At 55.3% G+C, this 22,610-nt stretch overlaps 10 protein-coding genes across 10 annotated transcripts; 4 read left to right on the plus strand and 6 right to left on the minus strand.

Moving 5' to 3' along the window:
* Positions 1-264: 264 nt before the first annotated feature.
* On the minus strand, positions 265-2,075 carry QC762_203180 (uncharacterized protein; the record flags this gene model as incomplete). Its single annotated transcript, XM_062887206.1, has 3 exons — positions 265-1,046; positions 1,071-1,871; positions 1,928-2,075. The coding sequence occupies 3 exons, from the start codon at positions 2,073-2,075 to the stop codon at positions 265-267; spliced, it is 1,731 nt and encodes a 576-aa protein (XP_062746999.1).
* Positions 2,076-3,159: 1,084 nt separating this feature from the next.
* On the plus strand, positions 3,160-4,389 carry QC762_203185 (uncharacterized protein; the record flags this gene model as incomplete). The annotated part of the gene is made up of 3 exons (XM_062887207.1): positions 3,160-3,567; positions 3,644-3,709; positions 3,797-4,389. Exons 2-3 carry the CDS (start codon positions 3,658-3,660, stop codon positions 4,387-4,389), a joined length of 645 nt encoding a protein of 214 aa, XP_062747000.1. The 5' UTR covers positions 3,160-3,567; positions 3,644-3,657.
* A 328-nt stretch (positions 4,390-4,717) lies between these two features.
* On the minus strand, positions 4,718-7,111 carry QC762_203190 (uncharacterized protein; the record flags this gene model as incomplete). Its single annotated transcript, XM_062887208.1, has 1 exon — positions 4,718-7,111. The coding sequence occupies one exon, from the start codon at positions 7,109-7,111 to the stop codon at positions 4,718-4,720; it is 2,394 nt and encodes a 797-aa protein (XP_062747001.1).
* A 527-nt stretch (positions 7,112-7,638) lies between these two features.
* cut15 (Importin subunit alpha-1) lies at positions 7,639-10,382 on the minus strand. Its single transcript, XM_062887209.1, has 3 exons — positions 9,843-10,382; positions 9,115-9,624; positions 7,639-9,059 (listed from the first exon to the last, which is right to left on the minus strand). The coding sequence occupies exons 1-3, from the start codon at positions 10,074-10,076 to the stop codon at positions 8,151-8,153; spliced, it is 1,653 nt and encodes a 550-aa protein (XP_062747002.1). The 5' UTR covers positions 10,077-10,382; the 3' UTR covers positions 7,639-8,150.
* A 190-nt stretch (positions 10,383-10,572) lies between these two features.
* On the plus strand, positions 10,573-13,228 carry QC762_203210 (uncharacterized protein). The gene is made up of 2 exons (XM_062887210.1): positions 10,573-10,836; positions 10,901-13,228. The coding sequence occupies exons 1-2, from the start codon at positions 10,692-10,694 to the stop codon at positions 12,838-12,840; spliced, it is 2,085 nt and encodes a 694-aa protein (XP_062747003.1). The 5' UTR covers positions 10,573-10,691; the 3' UTR covers positions 12,841-13,228.
* A 682-nt stretch (positions 13,229-13,910) lies between these two features.
* IRR1 (cohesin complex subunit) lies at positions 13,911-17,621 on the minus strand (the record flags this gene model as incomplete). Its single annotated transcript, XM_062887211.1, has 2 exons — positions 13,911-17,062; positions 17,138-17,621. The coding sequence occupies 2 exons, from the start codon at positions 17,619-17,621 to the stop codon at positions 13,911-13,913; spliced, it is 3,636 nt and encodes a 1,211-aa protein (XP_062747004.1).
* Positions 17,622-17,988: 367 nt separating this feature from the next.
* Positions 17,989-18,996, minus strand: QC762_0034170 (uncharacterized protein; the record flags this gene model as incomplete). The annotated part of the gene is made up of 1 exon (XM_062883265.1): positions 17,989-18,996. The coding sequence occupies one exon, from the start codon at positions 18,994-18,996 to the stop codon at positions 17,989-17,991; it is 1,008 nt and encodes a 335-aa protein (XP_062747005.1).
* Positions 18,679-19,130, plus strand: QC762_0034180 (uncharacterized protein; the record flags this gene model as incomplete). The annotated part of the gene is made up of 2 exons (XM_062883266.1): positions 18,679-18,819; positions 19,089-19,130. 2 exons carry the CDS (start codon positions 18,679-18,681, stop codon positions 19,128-19,130), a joined length of 183 nt encoding a protein of 60 aa, XP_062747006.1.
* Positions 19,131-19,458: 328 nt separating this feature from the next.
* QC762_203240 (uncharacterized protein) lies at positions 19,459-21,046 on the plus strand (the record flags this gene model as incomplete). Its single annotated transcript, XM_062887212.1, has 2 exons — positions 19,459-19,894; positions 19,958-21,046. The coding sequence occupies 2 exons, from the start codon at positions 19,459-19,461 to the stop codon at positions 20,944-20,946; spliced, it is 1,425 nt and encodes a 474-aa protein (XP_062747007.1). The 3' UTR covers positions 20,947-21,046.
* Positions 21,047-21,105: 59 nt separating this feature from the next.
* Positions 21,106-22,568, minus strand: QC762_203250 (uncharacterized protein; the record flags this gene model as incomplete). The annotated part of the gene is made up of 2 exons (XM_062887213.1): positions 21,106-22,284; positions 22,365-22,568. The coding sequence occupies 2 exons, from the start codon at positions 22,566-22,568 to the stop codon at positions 21,106-21,108; spliced, it is 1,383 nt and encodes a 460-aa protein (XP_062747008.1).
* Between the last annotated feature and the right edge of the window lie 42 nt (positions 22,569-22,610).

The following is a 22,610-nucleotide window of genomic DNA, read 5'->3' on the forward strand; positions in this document are numbered from 1 at the left end:
TTAAATCAGCTTTAAAGGTTTTTTTGTTCACACTCTCTTATGTGCAATATCATGCATGCTTTCCCTGCTCATAAAATCACCGGTAACACATGATATGTGAGATCCGGTGGTGTATTCCAACCCTAATAATGATGATGATGATGATGATGAGAAGCTAGAGATATTTTGTGAGTCGGTATGCCACTCAGATAGGTACTATATGCAGCCAGCCCCCTTCCCCGACCCCTGACCTCTCAACTACGACATATCTCCGTGTCAAAACCATCAAAGATTCGGAGCTATTCTAGTTATTTGTTTTACCTCAACCCTCTTTGTACCCCCCACCAGCCCAGAAATACACCGGTGCGGCATCTGCAAATCGGCCCAACAGCTCGGACTCACCATAATCCTTATCATCTCCTCTCTTTTTGATGTTTTAGGCGAAACATCCTCATCGTCATCCTCCTCCTCATCCTCCTCACCGTCGTCAACATCCCCCGCAAATCTAGCCCTATTGCCGTTGGGCCATTTCCAGCTCTGGAGTCTCTCCTCTTCCCAATACCCCAGCCTTGGCTTTTCCTGTCTCTTGGGGGAGACGGGGGACACGAGCCAGGCTTCGAAGAATTCGTCCGCGTCGTCTAGGGAGGGGATGGAGTGTGGGGAGAGGGGCGAGAAGCAAAAGGAGGAGGAGAATGACACGGGAAAAGAGGTGAGGTCTGATGAGGTGGCGTTTTTATCGCTGAAGGGGTTCGAGGTATAAGGCGATATTGACCAGAGGGGTGAGGGGGTGGTTGGTGAGCGGTAGAGGGTTTGGGGGGTTGTTAACATGTTACTTTGGGGGGCCGAGCGGAAGGGGGGGATGGTGTGAGGGTCGGTGAGGAGGGTTAGTTTTGGCTTTTGGTGGATTTGGGTGTGGTTTTGGTTGTGGGTGGATGAGGGGGGTTGTGATGGGCTGTTGTTGTTGTTGTTGTTGTTGTTGTTTTTGTTGCTGTTGCTCGAGTTACTCTGCGGTTGAGAGGGGCCGTTTGGTGATTTTTCATTGTTGTTAGGATTTTCTTGCTGTTTTTCCGACGATGCCTCCTCCTCCTCTTCTTCTTCTTCTTCTTCTTCTTCTTCTTCTTCTTCTTCTTCTTCCTCGTTCTCATCCCTCTTCTTCGTCACCAGCCTCCCCCGCGGCTCCCCATCCGTATCAACCACCAACAACTCCTCCACTCCTCTCCCTAGCACCCCATACACGCTCACCTCCCCGCCCTTCACCCCCATAACAGCCGAGCTGCCCGCGTAAACCGCCTCGTCTTCCCACCCGCACCGGTTGGCAAAAACAATGATAATCTCCTCCTCCTCACCGTGCCCGCCCTGGCCCCTGATCAGCGGCTCCAACCTCCCAACCCAATATGCTATCGTCTCCAGGTCGGGCTCATCTTCCCTTCCCGTAAGGAACCGCTCCCTCATCTCCAGCGTCAGCCAGGCCATGCTAATCATGACCAAATTCGCCTTTACCGTCAAGCAATGCCTTGCAAACTCGTAAAGATTCCAGGGGTTGGTGAAATTGTACGGGTTGATGTCCATGCAGATCCCCATCGCGGTCGTTTTCCCGGGAAAGACTGTACTCTCTGGGGAGTCAGAGTAAAAGCCGGGGCCCTCTCTGGCCCAGGTTGCGTCGGTGTAGTAGAGGAAGGATTTGCGGTAGTTTGCCACTTGGTTGCCGGAAGGGTTGACCACCAGGAGGGAGTTGTAGTACTCCCCGTTGGTGTGGGATTGGAGTTCTGGGTAGCCGACTGCTACTGTGCAGCGGAAGGATTGGGCTTTTTGCTTGGCCCAGGAGGAGGTTGGTCCGGTGGATGGGGACTCGAGGTAGGGGGCTATCTGGGATCGGGAGCGGAAGTTGTAGCCTTTTCGTGCGTGTTAGTTGTCCGTGTGGGTGATGGTAAGGGAGAGAGATAAATACCGGAAAAGGACATCTCGGGGAGGACTAATAAGTCGAGTCCCTGATCGAGTTGTTCTGATGCCGAGGCAGCGAGGACTGCGTCGGCTTTGGACATGTTCTTTTCAACCTCGCCCACTTGGGGGGAGAACTGAAGACAGGCTATCCTCATTTTGCTGCGTGTCTGTGCCGTGATGCCGGTGCAGATTTACATGGCGATTGATAATTAGGTGTTTGGTGTGTTTTGGTGTGTGGGCAGGTGATATATATCGTGTGACGCTCGGCAGGTGAGCGAGCGTAAATGGGTTGCAGGTCCAGCCTGGTTGTTTTGCTGGGAATGCTGTCGAAAGTGATGATTGATGATAAGTTGTGGACTTCAGTCGTAGCTGAGATATGGCCCTCCTCTAGGTGATATAAACCTCAACCAAATGCTTCCCTGTGGCGTAGATGCCCTCTCAGTTCGAGCAAAGATAGAGCTAACGTCCCTGTAGGGAATACGCACAGGTCCTGAGCGTGGCCCCCAACTGCCCATTCGCTGTGTGGTTCGCCGTGCGGTTCGCTGTGTGGCTCGCTGTGTGGTTCGCTGTGTGGTGTGTGTGTGTGTGTGTGTGTGGCTGTGATATTTTTAGGCACCCCTTTAGCCACCTGTCTGGTGTGACACCCAACTTCTTTTTCAGATTTATCAAACACACCACCTGGTCTTCCCACGTTTGCTCGGCTGTTGCGTTTCTTTCCCATGCATGCGTACAAGCGGCACGGACTCGGGGACTCCCTCTAGCATCTCACTTGATAAAATCAGCCTTCGCTAACGGAACGTCGGAGGTTCTCTTTCTCTCGGACCACTTGTCGGACCTGCCCAGAGGCCCCTTCGGTAGATGGCATTTCACATGCCACATCAGATATTTGAAACAAACTTAATCCTTTGTTTCAAGAGCAGTGAAACTCATCATCAGAGAGCTTCATGATCTGATCGTGGGGGGGGAGGGGGGGGTGACTACCACCGGTGTTTTGGAAAGGTAAGAAGCGAGTGTTACTTACGGGTATGTGAAGAAGAGGTAATTTTAGAGTCAACATATGCATATATCGTTGGGAAAGACAAAAATGTCGTCGATGCAAGTGAGACTGTAAAGTTGCCTGGAGGAGGGGAAGGGGGACGGGGAGGACGGCGAAGCTGATTGGCCAGCCCTATCGGCGCCGGATTGGGTCTAGACTTTGTTACGTGGGGCTGGTCTGTGCTTGTCTGTCTGCAAACACCACAAGCCATCATCATCGTGAATCTCGATGTCGGAAACTTGCCGCGATTCAAGTGGACGGCAGGAGGTGTGAAGTGTTCGGGAGCCTTTTTGATAATTCAGGTGGCGAAGAACTCATCGTCGAGACTGTCTTGTTTGGATTGGGTACTGTTCGTCGTTCGTGTCCAATATTGGATCTGGTACCACATCTCGATGCTACCTACTTAGTCGTCGTTTTATTTTGAGTTGGCTTTGAGGCTATCGCAAATAAAAGGGGTACCTTAAACAATAGCATTGGAAACTCTTGCCCCCGGTGTCACGAGAGGGGGTCGGTGCTAGCATGACTTGCGTGTCGTGGTAGGCAGCCGTTTGAACCACCATGAAGCGAGTGAGTGAAGCCTCAGAATCTGTTGCTCATTTTTCCCCCCTGTTGTGAGTCTGGAATTTGTCCAGCAGTTTCACCATGAGCTTTGCTTTTGCTTGAACTTGCGGAATCTGAGACGACAAGACGAGGGAGCAAAAATGTCGTCCCAAACAGCGAGTTACATGGGAGTGGTGGTTGGGTCGGTGACCTGTGAGTCTCCCTTATCATATCTTGTATCCATACGACCGACCACCTCCCCCTTTTGAGCAGCTGCTAACTGCTAACCCTCCTCCATAGCAACCTTCTCAGCCCTCATCTCCCTCACCTCCCCAACCTGGATAGTCTACCAACTCTCCCACCCCAGAGTCTACGACCACATCGGCCTCTTCACCCGCTGCTCCCGTTCTGCCTGCGTCCCCTTCCCCTCTACCGGGTTCTGCTCCTCCCTCACCATCCCCGTATCCCATATCCCTCTCCACCCCCGTGGCAATCCTCCCACCCCACCATTCTGCACCAAATGGCGCTCTGCCGGTTTCCTGGTCAACATATCCGTAGGCCTCAACCTCGTCTCCCTCGTCGTCGCAGCTCTCCTCCTCCTCGGCAACGCCCACGAGCCCCACTCCTACCACATGCCCAGAAAGCACGGCACGAGAATCATGGCTGTTTTGATGATGATTGCCGGGGCGATGGAGCTTGGAGCGGTGGCGATGGTTTCTGAGCTGAAGGAGTATGAAGAGATGTTCCAGGTTCCTGGGTATGAACACGGCCAGGCGTGGTGGGTTGGGTTGGGAGGGGGAGTGTTGAGTCTGATCATGGGGTTGGGGGTTGGGCTTGTGAGATTGATGAACCTGCCTGAGCGGACGGGAGAGGGTGTTGATGGTGAGGTGTAAATTAAGATGGTGATGATGGAAAATGATGGTGGGTTTGATTGGGAAAAAGAAAAAGTAAATAGCATCTGTTGATCAAAAAGCATCGGGCATCTTCAATATCAAGAAATGTGTCGTGAGCAGGAGCAGGAGCAGGAGCAGGAGCAGGAGCAGGAGCGGGAGCGGGAGTGGGAGCAGGAGCAGGAGTGGGAGCAGGAGCAGGAGTGGGAGTGGGAGCAACCACCTTCTACCGAGAGGGGGGTTGGCCAGTGAACTTTTGCTTTTTCTTATTATTAATTTTTTGCAATTCCAGTAGTCTCATCACAACAATTATCTACCGATCTCCTCTCACCTACAAATCACTCGCCTCCTTTACCCACCCAACATGTGCCTCCCACCCCTCCCAAACCTCCGTCCTGAAGTTCTCCTCCATCACCCCCCAATCCACAACCCCCTGCTCCCTCTCTTCCATCTTCGGTTCTTTCCAGTCCTCATCAAACACCCACTCCTCCCCTCCACATCCCACCACGGTATTCCTGTACCACTCGTCCTCTTCAACACCCACCACCTTCACCTCTCCCAAATCAATCCCTTCCCCCTTGTCCCCCTCCCTGACCAAAACCACCACCCTCTCCCCACCCTTGATCTTCATCCCCGCCACCACACCCTTCGTGTCCCCCTCGGCCCTAACCTCGTAAACCACTCCCTTCTCATCCTCACTCACGACCCTCCAAACCTTCACCTCAACCCTCCCCCCGTTTCCCAGCGTCACACCCCCCCTCACCCACCCCAACCACTTCGTCAGGGTCCCCTTAACCTCCCACTCCCCACCCCCAGGAGTCTTGACCTCAATCCCCAAAACCCACTCACTCAACACCCACGTCGGTCCGCTGGCCCACCCATGCGCGAGAGAGTTCCTCGCCCGGGAAGGGTAAGCAGGATACTGAACATCCCCATCAATCCTGAACCCCTCCGCAAGCGTGCTCCCATTATTAAACCCATCCCCATTGACCAGATGGCCCCATTCCAACAACATCAGCTCCACCGCCGTGTCCACCTCCCCAGAGTGGACATGCCCCAGCAGTTCAAACCCACTGGCAAAAGGACTGATGGTGTTTGGAAACTCTGGACACGGAGCCCCGTGTTTTAGCCACCTCCTTCTCAACTTCTGCGAGATCTGCCGTCTGGTAGGCGGGCCGTGTGGCAACGGGGAGGGTGCTCGAGAGGGTGATTTGGGTGACCGGAAGGGCAACCCCGAGGGAGCGAGGTTCGCGCCTGAGATCAACAACCAGGAGTTCCCATCCTGGGGGAGGACGGGGCTGTACGGCTGTCCCTTTTCGGGGTAGCAGCTCCTCTGGCCGATGTTGTCTGAAAACAGGCCCGTCTCGGGACAGTACAGCCTGCTGAAGCCGGTCTCAAGTCTTGTCTGGGTGGCTGCCCAGAGAGGGGGGACGTCACGACCTAGCCAACTGGCCAGGGTGGCTGAGCGGGAGAGGACGGTGTGCAGGAGCGCCGAAGCCTCAAGGTTGTGCCCCGTCATCCCCGGCCTCAACCAGTCCGCCGTGCTCGTGACGTGGACAAGCCCCATGTCATCCACAATCGAGATGGAGTGGTGCAGCGCAAAGAGGTACCGTCCCCAGATCTCACCCAGCCAGCCCAGATCCCCCGACCACAAAACATACCCAAACACCCCAAGCAAACTGTGCAGATGATACGTGTCGCTGAACTCCCTATTCTCCGTAACCCCCATCGGCGGCCCCGCATACGGCAGTCGCCCGTCGAAATACTGATTTTTGAAAATCACCCGAAGCGCGTTCTTGACGCTGACCCAATCAGAAGTCGACACCGCAATGGAAGGTATGGCAATAAACATGTCCCCCGGCCAAACCATCCTATCCCTCTTCGCCCCATCGGTGGTGACCGACCCCCCCTCCGAGATGGTGAAATTGCTGTACCACGACCCGGCAGGCGAGCGGTTGTGGTCAACAACACGGTTGTAGTCGATCAGCGCGCCCCCTTCTCTCGGGTCGATGCTGCCGAGCTGGAGCGTGTACGCCCCCGCGTACCAGATCTTGTTCAGCAGGTCGCTTGAAGAAGAAAAGTACCCCGTGTACGCCTCCCTTCCGTTGTCGCCCTGAGACGGAAACGAGGAGCAGCTCACCCGGACCTCCGAGATGGCAATCCGTTTCTTCTTCCTCCCCAAGCCCGAGATTCTCCCCCCCATCCCCACCCCCCAAAACCATCCTTGGCCCCCATCCCCGTCCCCATCCCCGTCCCCATCCCCGTCCCCATCCTTGGGGACATGCAGAGTAAAATACCCAAACGCCCCCCTCACAAACTCCCTCCCAACACAAACCTCCCCCGGTCCCTCCACCCCCAACCGCAGAGGCAGGTCCCTCATCCGCCTGTCAGTCGTCGCGTCCGGCACCGGTCCGGCAAAGAGATACGACTCCGAGTACGCCAGACTGACCTCCTCCAACCCCCCCTCGACACCCTCAACGACAAGACAGACCCTCCCAGAGATGTTCTCCCCAAACTCCCAGCTCACCCACCCCCCCTCCCCGATCCTCACCGTCCCCTCCTCAACGTCAACATCAACATCCCCTTCCGTCTTCCATATTCCCCTCGGCACAATCCTCCTCTTGTCCTCGGGCGCGCGTATATACCTCTCCCAAGGCCCCTTCCACCCCTTTCTCCCTTCAACCTCACACAGACACAATAACCAAACAAGCACAAAAACTCTCATGTTGAGTTGCTGAACAAAACCCGCCGACAACAAATCAACCGTCGTTAGACATGATCTGATCTACGTCTCCCCCCCGCACTCAGCCGCAGCCAGACATTCAAACGCAAACGGAATGATACCCCGCCATCCATCCATCCCTCCCTACATCACATTCCTCACATTTCATTGGCAGATGGTCACCACATCATACAACAATACAAATCTAGCATTTCATTTGTCCCGAAACCTACACAACACAGAGAAAAACTAGAACTAATAACTAGCCCACTCGAGTCCCGCAAGCCTCGCTTCGTCAATGAGAAACAACAAAGAAAAAGAAAGAGAAAAAGAGAAAAAGAGATGTATCACTATTCCTCCTCTCAGGCACAAAATAGCTTTCTACCAGATCAACCACATCACTTGATGTGTGATAATCCTTGCTACCCTAGCCAAAAGAAGCATGATACACCCTCCCCCTTTTTTCTTACCCTTCCACCCTGCTCATTGACACAAAAAGCCAGACATTTCCCCAATCGCTGCGGTCCATGCACTAGCAATGGCCGTCCAAAAGGGTTGGGTATATCCGTTATAAAGCCTCCCAGACCATGTGTGCTCCCACCCCAGGCCTGGTCCTCCTCCTCCTCCTCCTCCTCCTCTGCGCGCCTGGGCTCGCGCTCCTTCGTGTGTCCTCGCTAGGGTAGGAGCTATCAAGCTACCTTTCAGACCCTTTTTTTTCTTTTCTCCTTCTCTCCTCGGCTGGCAACCGCGCCCCTCCAATCATGCATCACTGCTAGTCGTGCTCTCCGTCGTCTCGCCGGTTGCCGCTGAAAACAAAATTAAGATAACGCCCGGGTGAGGTGTTGTGTGTGTGTTTGGGTGGGGGATATTGGGTAGTGTGTTATTGGTGGTGTTGTGACTGCGGAATGGTCGGCGTCGAGTGGTAAGTCTGGGAGCTATGGGATCGACCAGTCTTCTAGGCCGTGCCAGGACCTTCCTCTGCAAGGACCCCAACCCAAGAAACCGTCTTCGAGCAAGTGCTGTCTTGCAGCGCCAAGGCTCTTTACATATCCATCGACTCGGTGCCATTGGCGCCGAAGTTGAAGCCGCCCTGGCCGCCCTGCTGGGCACCGTTCGCACCGAAGCCAAACTGCTGAGGCTGGCCCATAGACTCATCCGCGTTCTCCTCCTCGTCCGAGAAGTACTTCTCGATGATGTTGTACGCCTTCATGTAAATCTCCTCGTTGGCGTTGGTCTGGCAGTCGTGGATCTTTTCCATACCACCGCACTCCTCGATAAACAGAGCAAATCTGTTGATCGACTCGGGTCCGTCGCCGGCAGCCTGCTTGTCAAGATCACCGACCTTGAGGATGTTCTCCAAACCATCGAGGGCGACCTGGATGATTTTGTTATCCGGGCAGGCGAGGAGATCGCAGAGGGGCTTGATGCAGCCCTGTTGAACCAAGTAGCGGATCTGCTCGGGCTTCTGCAGACCACCCGACGTGGCGTTGCTGATTGCCCAGCAGGCCTCCTTACGCGTCTTGAGATCGCCGTTGGAGAGCAGATGAATCAAAGGAGGAATGATGTTGGCGTCAATAACCGACTGGATCTGAGCCGAGTTGCCGGCCGTGATGTTGGAGATGGTCCAGCAGGCCTCCTTGCGAATGCCGTCCTTGTTGGAGCTCAACAGAGACAAAAGGCAGGGCAAAGCGCCGCAGTTGATGATGACCTGGGTCTGAACGTCGTCGCCGGTGACTATGTTGCCGACGGAGCGGAGTGCTGGGGTCTGAACAGAGGTCGAGGCGTGCATGAGGAGCTCCACAAGACGGCGGGGGATGCCAGCCTCAATGACGGCTTGGATCTTGTCATTGGCACCGTCGGAGAGATAAGAGATAGCCCAGCACGCGTCGATCAAGACCTCGTCATCCAGAGAATAGACCAGCTTGGCGAGAACTGGAAGGGCGGGGGCAATCTAGAGCAAAAAGAACATCAGCATCGTGCGACACGAAGAACAGGGGACAACATACGGTAGCCCAGTCGGGCTGGGGAGCCTTGCCGCGGCAAAAGTTGCTCAAGGTCCAGGTGGCATTTCTGAGCATGGAAAGCTTGCGGCTGTCACCGAGAAGAGCAAGGAGAGGGCGGAGGGCACCCTGGGCCAGGACGAAATCACGGCAGCTGGGACTATCACCGGCAATGTTGCCCAAAGCCCACACGGCCTGCTCGCGGACATCGGGTTCGGGACTGCCCAGGAGCTCGACGAAGATGGGAACGGCACCGGCCTCGATAACAACCTGGGTCTGCGCAGCAGAGCCCGAGGCAATGTTGGTAAGAGCCCAGGCGGCCTCGAACTGGACAAGAGTGTGGGGAGAGCGGAGGAACTCGACGAAGCGGCTCACAACGCCAGTCTTGATGACCTCTTCGATTGGGGGGTTGCGCTCCTTGCTGAGCAGTTTGCGGAACTTGGTGGTGGCCTGGATCTGAGCGTCAATCTGTTCCGAGAAGACGCCAGCCACCATCTGAGGGAGGTCCTCGTTGAGCTGCGCACATTTTCCGTCAGCATTTTGTCTGCAGCGAGGTTTGCTGCCGAATGCGGCCCCAGTCGGCCCAGCAGCAGCCGCAACACGCAGCGGGGTACAAGTGGGGTGGAAATGAGAGGATGATGCTGGAGCGCAAAATCGACACCTTGGGGTAGGGCAGAGGACGCGATGCAGCGGGAAGCAACAGCGCCTCGCATGGAATACCGTCGTAAACATACCTGAGACTCGCTGGGAGGGTTCTCATCGTCACTGTCGGGGGCAGCACCGAGAGACGCGCCAGGACGGTCTGCACCAGTGCCAATGCCACGGCGCTTGGCCAAGTTCTCCTCGCGCTTCGCCTTGCGGATCTCAACCTGCTGCTCCTCACGGCGGCGACGAAGCTCCTCGGGCTTGAATGTGTTCTTCGCCTTGAACTGAGTTCTGCGATGTTCGGGGATGTAACGTTCAGACATGATGTCGGTTTCGCCGATGGGAGATGGGCCGTGGTGGGTATGGCAGGCAGTTTGAGGTGAGCCAGTCGATAGACAGATAGATAGAACGATGGACCAGACCAGGCGGCGGGGGATGTCGGGTAGACAGTGAACTTTGATAGAGTCAGGCTTTCGCAGGCCCAAGTGATGATGGTGGAATGCACGATGGGGAAAAGTTTTTCGTTGGGTGATGAAAGAAGTTGGAGTGAAGAGACTTTGAAAATAGGTAGGGTCTTGCTCTGGGCTTTCTCTCGCCTGGCGCCCGCCCCGCCCCGCAGCGCATGGATCAGTTTTGGCCTAGTTGTGCCCCACCCTCCCACCACACCTTTCGAGTCAGCCAGCGCTGCCTTGTGGCTGTGGCTGTGGCTGCCTGAGGCCACAACCAAACTACCCCTCCATGGCCAAAATGGCCCAAGACAAAAGGAGGGCACGGGCCACAGCACATGCTCCCGCGATGGGTTGGTGAGCAGGTGGAAGCGCTTTGATTAGATAGTGTAGACCAGACGCGCCCCGCGGCTTTCCAAGACGCGTTGAGTGTATCTCCCCCACCTTTGTCCATATTTGACCTAGGAGTTCCTTTGCTCAGCACAGTCAACCATGGCTTCCCAGCAGGAAGAGGGAGATCTTCCCCAAGGGTTTGTCCGGTTGAGGGATGTACTGGACCAAAAGTTCGTGCCTGGACACATAGTCAATGTCATAGGCTCCATCATTGACACCCAGGCTCTGTTCAAAACCAGCAAAGGTATGTTTGCCCTGCTTCCTGTGCTTCTTCTTTCTTTTGCACCCAGGCTTACCAACAACCCAAGATTGGAAAACCACATGGTCCCTCATGGATTGGTCCGTGGAAGATGAATGCTATGGCGTCAAGCTCAACATCTTCCGACCTCGTGAAACCGACATTCCCCAAATTGCCTACCAGGATGTTGTCGTGGTTCATAGGGTCAAGGTCCAGAGATATGGCGGGAACATGTCCTTCATCACCAATCATCAGACCACCATCAGGGTATACGAGTCCTCCAAGATCCCCAGGCCTCCAGAATCCGCCTCTGTGGCTTTGAGACCGTGCACCAAAAAGGACGAACGCCCGGAACTGACCGAGGAAATCCACCACTTTGTCGCAGCCTTTTACCACAAACTGGACAAGACCAACGCCCCCTCAGAGGAGGTGTTTCGGCAGGCAGCCCGGCAATCTGCCAACGTCAAGGACAAGTTCAGTCTGCTCCAAGATGTGCAGGCAGAGAGGTTCTACGACCTGATCGTCCGAGTTGTGCGAGCACCACATTTTGACTTTGACAACAAGGCAACACTCTATGTGTCAGACTACACCGAGAACCCGGCCTTCCATGACCACATTCCCGAGAACCTCGATGCATCTCAAGACGGCGATGTATATGGTTATACCTGGGAGGAGCCCGCGCCAGTAGCGGAGAGATGGATCGCCCCGGAGGGGAAAAAGTCTCTTCAGGTCACCTGCTGGGAGCCTCATTCCCGCGCCCTGCAAGAGGATGTCAAGCTTGGCTCCTGGATCGGACTCAAGAATGTGCAGATAAGACTTGGTCATGATTACAAGTATTTGGAGGGTTTTGTGCGGGAAGATCGGACATATCCAAACAGAATCAACGTCTACCCTCTCAACCTGGACGATCGCGAGAACATGGACGATCGCCTCACAGCAGCCTTGCGCCGTCAGCAGGCTGCGGACAAGGAGAAGAAGAAGGTGATCAAGGACATCAAGTCTGCTCAGGTTGCAGGTCAGAAGCGAAAAGCTTCACAGGTGCAGGCCATCGAGGACCAGCCGGCTCTGAAAGCGAAGCAGCGTCGGGCGGAGAACAGAGCGAAGAAGAAGGAGGAAAAAGCTCGCCAAAACGTAGTCTCTGCCGCGCCTGTTGCCCCGAGCACGAAGAGTGACCCGCCAAAGCAAAATCCGACCCAAGATGTCACTCTTGCCGGAAATCGGCAGATATTCTGCGAGAAAAGCAATGTCGGCCTGACAACCATCGAGAGCATGCTCGAGCCGAGCTTTATGAAAATCAAGATCGATGCAGACACTGTCGAGGTTCAAGTCCCATTCGTGAACAAGAAATACCTGACCTTTGTCCGCGTTGTCGACTTCTCGCCTTCCTGCATAGAAGACTTTGCCGTCAGCCGCAAGATCACCCAGTACCAAGATCTCTCAGACAGCGAAAACAGTAACGGGTCGTCCCTCGACGAGGACGAATCTTCCGGTGGCGATAACGACCCCACCGTGAAGCGTGCTTGGGAATGGCGGTTCTCACTGTTGCTTGAAGATGCACTGCCGGCGGATGGATCATCGCCTGCGCGGGTGTGGGTGACGGTCAACAATGGTGCAGGTCAGTGTCTCACCAATTTGGATGCAGACGACCTCCGGAAGAACAGGAAGTGCCGGTACCAGCTCCAAGATATCATGCACATATTGTGGGGTAACTTGGAGGAGGTCAAGGCTGCTAATGGCGAGAAACAGCAGGCTTCCAAACAGGAGGTCAATTCCAAGCCAGGCTCTAGGGGTAGCAATGGGAACCGTACGCAGATGCCCGATCTGGATAGTGACGAAGAGAAGGAGGAGGCTAGTGGTCGTGGAAAAGAGAGCAGCTCGAGGTTGAATGAGATAAGGCTGGTCAGCAAGCCCTTCACGTGCCCTATCAAGCAGTACGGCGTCAGGACTGGGAAGAAGGATGAGTGGATGCGTGTGTTTGCCATGGATGGGGTGCGGATCAAGGATGTGTGACTAGTTTTTCGGGGAGGAGGTCTATGTCTATGCGGTTTTCTTTTCTTGTCTCATGATTAACGACATCCTTTTTCGTTTCAGGGGGAGGGGGGGGGATGAATCATCTGCCTTTCTACTTTGGCTGTTCTGGCAAGGCGTTTTGGGACAAGCAGGCAGGAAGGGAAGCCCAACATGTGAGGGAGCATATGCTGAGGAGAAAGAGGAACATTAAATAGGGCATACGGCATTGCATGTTTTAAGCTTATTTCAATAGCTATCACTTTCAGTCTCTGTACATGTGGATATATATATATATATATATAAGTCGTGTTTCATTTTAAGCGATTGGTGTCAATTATCTTCTTGTTTGTTGGTGCTGGCATAGGTTTATATAGTTGCGATGGTTGTCGGGGACTTGATCAGGAGGATAGAAAGAATGGGGATGCAAAGTCGTTGGTTGAATACATAGTCAAAAGAGCAAAAGCTTAACATTTTATTTTATCCTGAAAGTCAGTAAATGATGGTACTAAGGGAAATAAGAGAATGAGGAAATGAAACGAACGGGCTTCTACTGTAGGTAGCAGCCGTCTCGATACCATATCGACACGAACTACAGTCCTCACGTTGCAAAGTTGGAAATCTCCATTGATACCTATCACCAGCAAAAATAGACCCAAGGAACTTGATTGAAGGAGAACAAGTCAATCAGCCCATACCAACAGCACCAAGCTGAGCGACTGGATATACGAACAGAAAAAACTTCCACTACTCCTACTCCATGCTTTGATAACATCAATGAGCCTGATTATAAGCATGCCATAAAACAACCGCCCCCCTTTTGTTCTGCGTACAGCAAGAGAATGCAGATAAAAATAAAATGAATCAATAACAACAACAACAACAACGAAAAAAGCCAAAAAAAAAATACATAGGTAATCTAACGACTTGAAAAGAAGACAAAGACGCAATTCCCAACCGCCCCCCCATTCCCAGTTGATTCCCTTGCCCAGTTCCGTATCATTATGTCCGCCCACAAGCAAACAAGTAACTATCTACCCTTTGCATCTCAAAACCTGTTACCAGAACCCTATTCAATCCCCTATTACACTATCCTCCTCCATCCTCTCCCCTTCCCCTTCCTCCCCCCCCTCATCAATAACCTCCTCCTCCGCCAACCCCCGCCTCTTCAAATCCTCCTCCCCCCCTTCCTCCGCCTCCTCCTCAATCGGATCCTCCTCCAGTTCCAACTCCACCTCGGACAACTCGCTGTCATCCTCCCCATCAACCACAATCTCCTCACTCAACTTCTTCCCCCCTTGATGCCCCCCACCACTCCCGCTCCCACCCTTATTAGCAGCAGCAGCAGCAGCAGCCGCCCCCCCCTTCCTGACCCCCTTCGCAACCTTCCTCCCCTTATTCGTATACCTCTCCACCCTCTCCCTCAACCGGCCCTCATCCAAATACGCCACCACCTCCTTCAAATTCCCCCCAAGCTTACTCTGATTCCTCAACATCCTCTTCCTCAACCGTCCCCCCTGATCAAGCATCTTGGCCAGGATACAAAGCACATACTTCCCCGCCAGCTCGCAAAGCGCCCTCTCCAACCTCAACTCCTTCCCCCTCCTCTCCACAGGCGTCATATCCTCCTCCCCCTCCCCCCCCTCGTCATCCGACAGCTCCTCCTCCACCGGCTCCTCATCCTCCGCCGGCTCGTTCAACCTCCGCCTCAAACACTTCGCATAGGCCCTCTCCGCCGCATCAAAAATCTCAATCAGCTCCGTGATCAAGTCAGCCCTGATCGGCTCAAGCAAGACATCAAGGTCACTGTACGATTTCGGAGACGCCGCCCCCTGACTGCCCTGCTGCCCAACCGCCGTTCTCAGCGTTGCAAAGCAGATATGCAGGTCGCACAACCCCCCAGTGGAAAACAACCTCAGCTCATCGTTCGTCCCCCTCGACGACAACGTCCAGATCAGATTCCGTGAATAGTCCTGCCTGAGCGAATTAAGCGTCAGAATGTCATCCCTCGGGATATCAGCCCTTGACTGCACACTCCCAATCAGCGCCCTCACTTTCCACAAAAAGTAGAACTGAACAGACGACACGGCAAACGACACAGCCTCGTCCTCCAAATCATCCAGCGCCTCGTCAACAACGTCCAGCTTGCCGCGATGGACGATCTTGATCAGGAGCTCGATGGCGGGCTGGTCCCCCCCCTCAAGAAACTCGGTCGGGTTCGCTATCGACGCCAGTTTCGACATCTTGAGCAGGATATTGCCCAACCCCGTGATCGTCGCCGGATCCATGTTGCCCCGCACGGAAAGCTCATTGTTCTTATCAAAGTGCCGGAGAGCGTTGATGACAATCTCCCACAGGTCAGCAATCTTGCTGTCGGTGATCTCCTGCAGCTCGTCATGCTTGCGAGCATGCAGCAGCGCAGCCGTCGCCTCGGCTAAGACGCCGCGGTCGACGTGGCGGTCAAACTGGGTGCAAATCTCGTCCAACAAACGACTGAACGTGGTGGAGTCTTGACGCAGCTGCTGGAAAATGTCCAGCGGAAGCGAGTGCTCCAGCCGTAGCACCATCACAGCTGTCTTCTCGTCCGCGCCAAACTTGTTCAGCAGGCGGGGAATGTTGGTCGCCAGGTGTATCGCCGATTCCTCCGCCGTATCGGCCGCATCCGTCCGGGCTTTCCTCCTATGTCCGTCCTCCGTGTTGGGCGACAGACCAAGCTTGACGGCCGAAGCAAGAATCTCGAGAATGATGGCCTCCTCGTTGCCCTCGGGCGCCACGGCTGCCTTGAAGGCGGCCTCATTAGAGTTGCTCCTGGACGCCTTGGACCTGGACTTTGATTTTGTGCTGGTGGTGTGGTCGTGAAGGAGATAGCCGGACAGGATCTCCCAGTTCTTCACCTGGTCAATCTTCTCGTACAAGACCTGCGAGGCGAGAGATATCCTCGTCTCCGGCGCGACAGCCTGGACCATCCCGACGGCAATGTCAAGACCGCGGGGCGGAGCGGTGCTGCCCTCCTCCTCCAGCTGGGCGTCATATGCGGCAAGAAGTTCAGCGAGACACTTGACGCTGATCCAGTCCCGACGAGGAGAGGAGTAGTCGTCATCGTCTTCCTCGCCCAGAACCTCATCAATAACATCGCTGCCGCCCATCTCTTCCACTTTGCCTTCAATCGAATCGTCAACGCAACCGGCAAAGAAGTCGATGACCGCTCTCCGGACACGCAGCTCCGAGTCGAAAATCAACCGGCCAATCGAGTCAATCTCGTCTGGCTCCAACATGCCAGTGTCCTTGAGAATGTGGATGGCGTGAATAGCAGCCACTCGGACGCCTACATCGGCGTCCTTGGTGGCCATCTCAACCAGCCGTGGTCTGAACCGGTCAATGAAGTGACCGAGCTTCTCAGCATCCCGTTTAAACAGCCGGGTGACCTGCTTGAGAGACTCCAGTCGTGTTTGCGGCATCGCGTCGGTCAACATCCAACCCAGGTACCGCAAATACTCTGGCGTCTCAAACTGTGTGGGCAGGTTCCAGATCCAGCCACCAAGAGCCTCGACACACTCGCAGCGAATCCTGGCGTCAACATCGCGATACCGCTGGAGAAACACAGTGTCGAAGAAATCCAGGATCTGCGCCTGGCAGATGGACTGGTTCTCTTCAGCCTCCTTCAGGTTCTTCTCAATCACAGCAAGACGCTCCCTGTTCTTGCCCTTGCGCTTCTTCTCGGCATCAAGCTGCTGCGTCATCTTGCTGACGCGGTCATCCAGCTTCTTGGCAATCTCGACCAAGCCAGCCTCCATAGCAAGGGCAACGGTGGTGGCCGTGTGTCTGAAGGGCCGAAGCGTGGACGAAGACATGGAAGCCACCCATCTGGCAATATTTTCCATCAAGGCAGTGTCTTTGTAGAGCATGTCGGTCTCGTGCAGGACCGTCAGCAGTGATTTGAAGAAGCCGACCAAGAGATCGCGGAAAGACCGGGTCGTTTTGGACTTTGCAACCAAGGGGTAGTCCGTGATGCCCTCCTCGGTGTAGACGTTCTGCAGATCCGCCAGTCTGTTGGAGCAGTTTTCGGGATCTCGGATGTCGTCGGGCGTGACCTGCTGGTCACACCCGGCCGACAGCAAGATGCAGTTTACCAGCTCCGTCACGGCAGCCGCATCGTCGGCTTGGTATTTGTGGTACCACTCTGTCGCAACCTTGTCCGAGGAGTCGCCCGAAGCAAAAATGTCGGCTGTAATTCTGGTCAGTTTACATGTTTCAGCAGCGCGACAAACAGCCGCCCCCACCACAACTCTGCCGCACGCACCATATAACCCAACGTCAGTCGGACGCGTGATGGCGAGCCGAACCGCCTTCTTTGGCCTGCTAGGCAGATGGCCTACTATTTGGTCATGACCGGGCACGTCACCATTGGTCTTTGGCTTCTTGGTCGCTGGCTTTCTCGGTTTCGCCGATGACGAAGAAGGCGTCTTCTTTTTCTTCTTTGTGCGGCGTGGTTCTTCGGCGGCTGTCTCGGAGCCATCATCATCGTCGTCGCTTGCATTGTTGTTGTCCTCTTCATCGTCGGGGGCCTCGTTCTCGGCGTCATCATTGTCCCGGTCGTCTTCGTCATCTTCATCATCGTTATCCGAGTTGCGCTTGCGCTTGCTGGCGACGGGCGCATCGGGGGTGAACTTGTTGGGCGCTTTGGAGACGCGTCCCGAGCGGCGCGCCGAAGAGGTGGGAGCTGGAGAGCCCGTCGTCGCGTTGTTGTCTGATGTTTCCATGAGGGGCTGTCGTCCGGATAACATCACATTTGTCGGGTTGGTAAAGAGTATAACAGGGCTGTCCCAAACACAGAAACTGGCTGCGATTTGGGGGCAATTGACGCGTCTTCAGAAACTGGGAAAGGTCGGTGCCGGTGCGATCACCCAGATTATTTTGGGCGGATTGAACCGCTTCCCCCCCCCCACCAACACGGCTCTGTGCACTGACCACCTCCAGCTGCAATCAGCAGCCATATGCACCTACCGGGGGCCTATTGTTGAGACATCAACCATGCGTGCAGCTAGCTGCTTGTGACGCAAAGCATTCATTTCACATTCAGTTGCTGAATATGTATTCTCTCTCGGCATTCATCATGAAAGTCTGCAAGGTTAATGAAGGTCTACAAGGGTATCATCGTACACACATAAGGGCATGGTCTCCAAAGTGGTGCGAGATGCTTCCCTCTTCCTGCAGCATGGATCCAATCCACAGCCGTCCGTCTTCCACCTCAGGGGCTCCGAACTTGACCACCACACAACCCCGTACGTTGGCGGCCGACCACAACAGCTTGCTGTTATTTTCCATCACGAGTCTCTCGGCCCTCCATTTTTCTCGCGGAGTTGCCTGAGCTAACGCTGCTGCCTGCTTAGCAGCATCGCTTCGGAAATCACGAGCCCCAAGTCTCGGGAGAGCAGCGAACTCGGCTAGGAAGAAGTCTCCCAGCGACTTCATCAGCGGCCCCCTGAGCAGCAGTGTCCCCACGATACCCACGCCGTGCATCGAGTCTCGCAGCTTGGCCAGTTCCGGGTGAGACCTGTTGCTGTCCAGGATCACGGCATCTCTGACAAGCAACCTTTCTCTCGAATCCGTCTTTCCGTCTTCCTGAGCAGCAGGGATAGTCCATATCTCATTGCGCCCAACCCATCGCACAAAACTCCAGTTTTCTCCTCGCGCAGTGCGACCCCGCGTGACCCAGTCGAGAAGACATATCGAGGCGTCCTCCTCAAGCCGAAATATCTGTGTTTGCTCATACACACTCCCCGCGAATGGCTGCACCGGATCGGGCAAGAGGCAGAGTGCGCCTTCGGACGCAATGTGGACATGCATATCTTGTTGCGTGACGATGTCGGGGGAGGTGGACGTGAACACCTTGGTGTGGCCTTGTGTGACGATGGTCAGCTTGGCCTTGGCTCGCACGTCGACCTTAAGATTGACCTTGTCGCCAGCCACCAGTCCGCCGCCGTAGGAGAGTAGGAAGACCAGCACGCTCTCATCTTCGGACGGTCGTGAAGGTGAGATGAGTTTGAGAGGGTACTGGTAGGTGAAGGTCTCGAGGCCGGAGATGCCCTCGGGTAGGAGCTTTGCGACGAGGTGGCCCTGCCCCGGAACGGACGTAGATTTGGGAAATGGTGAGTTCATTGTGTTGTCACCCCATTGTCATGATGATGAATGGTCAAGATCTCTCTTTCTTCCTTAATCGGAGCTGACCGTATCGTATCTGTCTCATGTAGTGTAGGGTGGATGGGGTGCCAAGAGGGGAGGGTTGGCTATGAGCCACTCTCAGATGACCCTTATCTGTTTATCGCCGCCCAGGAACGGCTCCTGCCCCGCGCTCAGACAGGGGAGCCTGTATCGTCCCCCACCTTGGCGTGCTTGCGATGCAGGCGCCCCCGGTCAAAAAAGTTTGGTGGGGACAGTCAGAATTCAGAACCTATGCCATCCATGCTTCCCTTACCCATCTTCACACTTGCAACCTGCGAAAAACCAACGCACCCGATTCAACTAACAGCTGCTCATTGTCTTGTCAACTCGCACCTACCACACCGAGTACCAGCAACCACACCAGACCGTTCTTCTCAGTACGCGTGACTTCCGGCAGCCATGCCCCCCAAAACCGCCCCCAGAGGGCGTGGTCGAGGCAGAGGAGGTACCGCCCGCGGCGGCTCTGCCTCTGCCCCGGTCGCCGGCGATGGTTCCGCCGAGCCGGCTACTGCTGTAGTCAAATCCGAGACAGACACACCAGCGTCAGCTTCGACGTCCACATCAGCCCCTCCCCGGGGCCGGTCAGCAACTGCGACACCCGCTGGTACCAGAGTACCTCCAAAGTTCAAACCAAAGAATGTCCGTCGTAGCTCAGCAGAGCGTGAGAGACTTGCCCGCGAACTCGGCCAAATCAGCAAGGCTAAGGACGAGGCCGAGGAGAAGCGAAAGGCTCGTTTAGCCAAGGCCAACGTACGAGGCCGTGGCCGTGGTGGCGGTTTCCGTGGTGGCGCTCGAGGCACAGTTGCACTCGGTCCTCTTGCTGGTGGAGGAGCATGTGAGTTTTGCTTTTTGTTCTGGCAACTCAACTAGTCGTGCACATTTGCTGATACCTTGGTAGTCGGCGGCGGCGGCTCCTCAGGTGGTGGTCGCTTTGGTAGGGCTGATTACATCAAGAACGAGGCCGGCGATCTCTTCGGCAGTGACGGCAGAGTCAACGCGGATCTATTGCACGACTACGTCCAAGATTACGATGACGACAACAAAGACCGGCCCCTTATGCCTATGGGTATCCGACGTGTGCAGCCAAAGTCTCAGGAGGACAGCACCGAAGACAATGCAGACGAAGAGGAGGATTCCGATGAGGAGGGCCTCTTTGTGAATGACAAGGAGCGGGCTGCGAAGGATAGGCTTGCTGCCAAACAAGCCGCCAAGGTAAAGACTGAGGGCGGTGGCCAGGATGTTGATATGGACAGCATTCCCCCTCGCTATGGGGAAGCCGACACAGCCGGCTACGAAGATATGTTACTGGTGGATACGAGCCAGAAGCTCCAAATCAGCAGCGGAAAAGCTGAGGAACTGCGGAGACAGCGCCGCCTCTTTTCGGAACCGTTGGACGACCGCGCGTTTATCTTTCAGTTCCCCGTCAGACCACCGCTTTACGTCGTCAAAGATGACGGCTCGCTCGCCAAGACTGAGGGCGACGACGAGGTGGTCACGCTGGATGGTCAGCAACAGGGCAATGCTCCCGTCGATCTGACTACCGGGGTTAAGGAGGAGGAGGTAGCAGAGGAGGAGAGCAAGGAGGAAGAGGAAAAGCCAGTGGTGCCGCAGGCGGGATATCTGGGCAAGCTCATCGTGCGAAAGTCAGGAAAGGTTGAGATTGACTGGGGTGGCTATCCCATGGACTCGGGCACTGGTGTTGCGCCCAGACATTTGTCGACGGCTGTTTTGCTTGAGATGGAGGATGCCAAACCGGGCGAGCCGCCCAGAGGGTTTGCCTACTCGATGGGCCGTGTCGAAGCGGTCTTTTCTTCTGTTCTTAGGACCAGTGATATGGAGCCGTGGGTGGTGGATGGGCAGGTTCCCGGTGCTGCTGGGAGCGCTTGATTAGATGGAAAGGCAGATGGGAATAAAAGTATTGATACCCTGTAGAGATTTAGTCGTCCACTGTGTTGAAATAGAGAGGACTTTTCCGTGCAAGTCGCGATTTTCTTTTGACTTTGGTATCTATGTTTTTACTTCGCTTGACAGCTCTGTTCTAGTTACTCAATAAGGGCTCTCCTGGTAGGCCCTTTCCGCCTCTTCGTAAGCATCATACCCATACAAGAAGGCCTGGATCTCGGGGTCTGTCCATCTGGATGGGAAACCTGGGCGGACATCGTCGTCGTTTAGCTGGCTGGTCATGAGCTCGTCTCTGGCTTGCTGGGCCGGGCCGTCGGGGAGGTGCGAGTCTTTTCTTTGGTTGAAGGTTTCGAGCTGGATGCGCCGGCCGCGTTCCATGCGGAGGTGTTCGTAGAGCCTGCCCATCTTAGGGAGCTGGGAGGAAGAGGTTGATTTTCGGACCTTGGAGAGGAGGTGCCCGAAGACGGCGCCGTCCTCGAGGGAGGAGTTGGCGCCTTGGGCTAGGTAGGGGAGCATGGGGTGGCAGCAGTCGCCCGCCAGAAAGAAGGTCCCTTGGGGGTTGGTCCAGTTGGGGAGGGGGTCGAGCCACATCAGCTTCCACTTTTGGACGGACTGGATCTGGGAGATGAGTTTCTGGAGGAGGGGGTCCCAGCCGGAGAACTTGGACCTGAATTCCCGGAGGGAGGCGTCGGATCTGGCGACGTGGGAGGGCATGTCGTCTGGGCAGAGGAAGACGAGATTGTAGGTCTGGGAGGAGGAGACCGAGTACCCCACGCAGTGGCTGTGGGGGCCGATCCAGAAGTGCACTGCGGGGTTTGTGATGAGTTTTCGGAGGAGGTCGGCGTCGGGACCGGTCAGGTGGGAGGCGTGGAGGGTGATGCGGTAGGCTAGATCGCCTGTCAGGATTGCTGGGGAGGGTTGGCCTAGAAATAATGGTCGAATTGACGACCAGAGGCCGTCGGTTAGGAGGATCACATCCCCTGAGAGCGTGTTCCTGGCCGGGTTCTGGACTAGCCCGAGATGGACTGTGTTCGTCTCGAAATCAACCGACGTGACCCTGGAGTTAAGCCTGATGGTGATACCAAGCTCTGAGCACTTCTTCACCATCTCCCTCTGCAGATCAACCCGATGTAAATCCCAAAAAGGGAACCCATACCGTTCCAGCATCCGCTCTTGGAGGTTTGGCTCGTGGGCGAGGAGCTTTGTCCCGTCGTAGCGGTGGACGGAGAGGGTGGTGGGCACTGCGGCGAGGGGGGCGAGGATGGGGGTGAGGCCCCAGTGGGAGAGGAGGCGGGTGCCGTTTGGGGTTACTTGGAGGCCGGCCTAAAGAGGGGGGGGGGTGGGGGGAGGGGAAGGTTAGCAGACGAGATGGAATAGGGGTGAATAGAGGGGGAGGGACGTACGCCGACTTCTTGGAGCTCTTTGACGGCTTCGAGGATGGTTACTTGGTGGAGAGGGTTGGCGAGCTTGGTGGAGAGGGCTGCTGCTAGACCTGCTAGGCCGGCGCCGATGATGATGACGTGGATGCCTTCATCTTGAGTTTTTGTTTCAGTAGTTGTGTCTGGTATAGGCACCTCCTTTGGCCCGTCACTTGATGGGAGGACCATTGTGAGTGTGGTGTGTGAAAGATGGGGCAGGTGAGGGTGAGA

Source organism: Podospora pseudocomata (assembly GCF_035222375.1).
Source record: "Podospora pseudocomata strain CBS 415.72m chromosome 2 map unlocalized CBS415.72m_2, whole genome shotgun sequence".
NCBI lineage: Eukaryota > Fungi > Ascomycota > Sordariomycetes > Sordariales > Podosporaceae > Podospora > Podospora pseudocomata.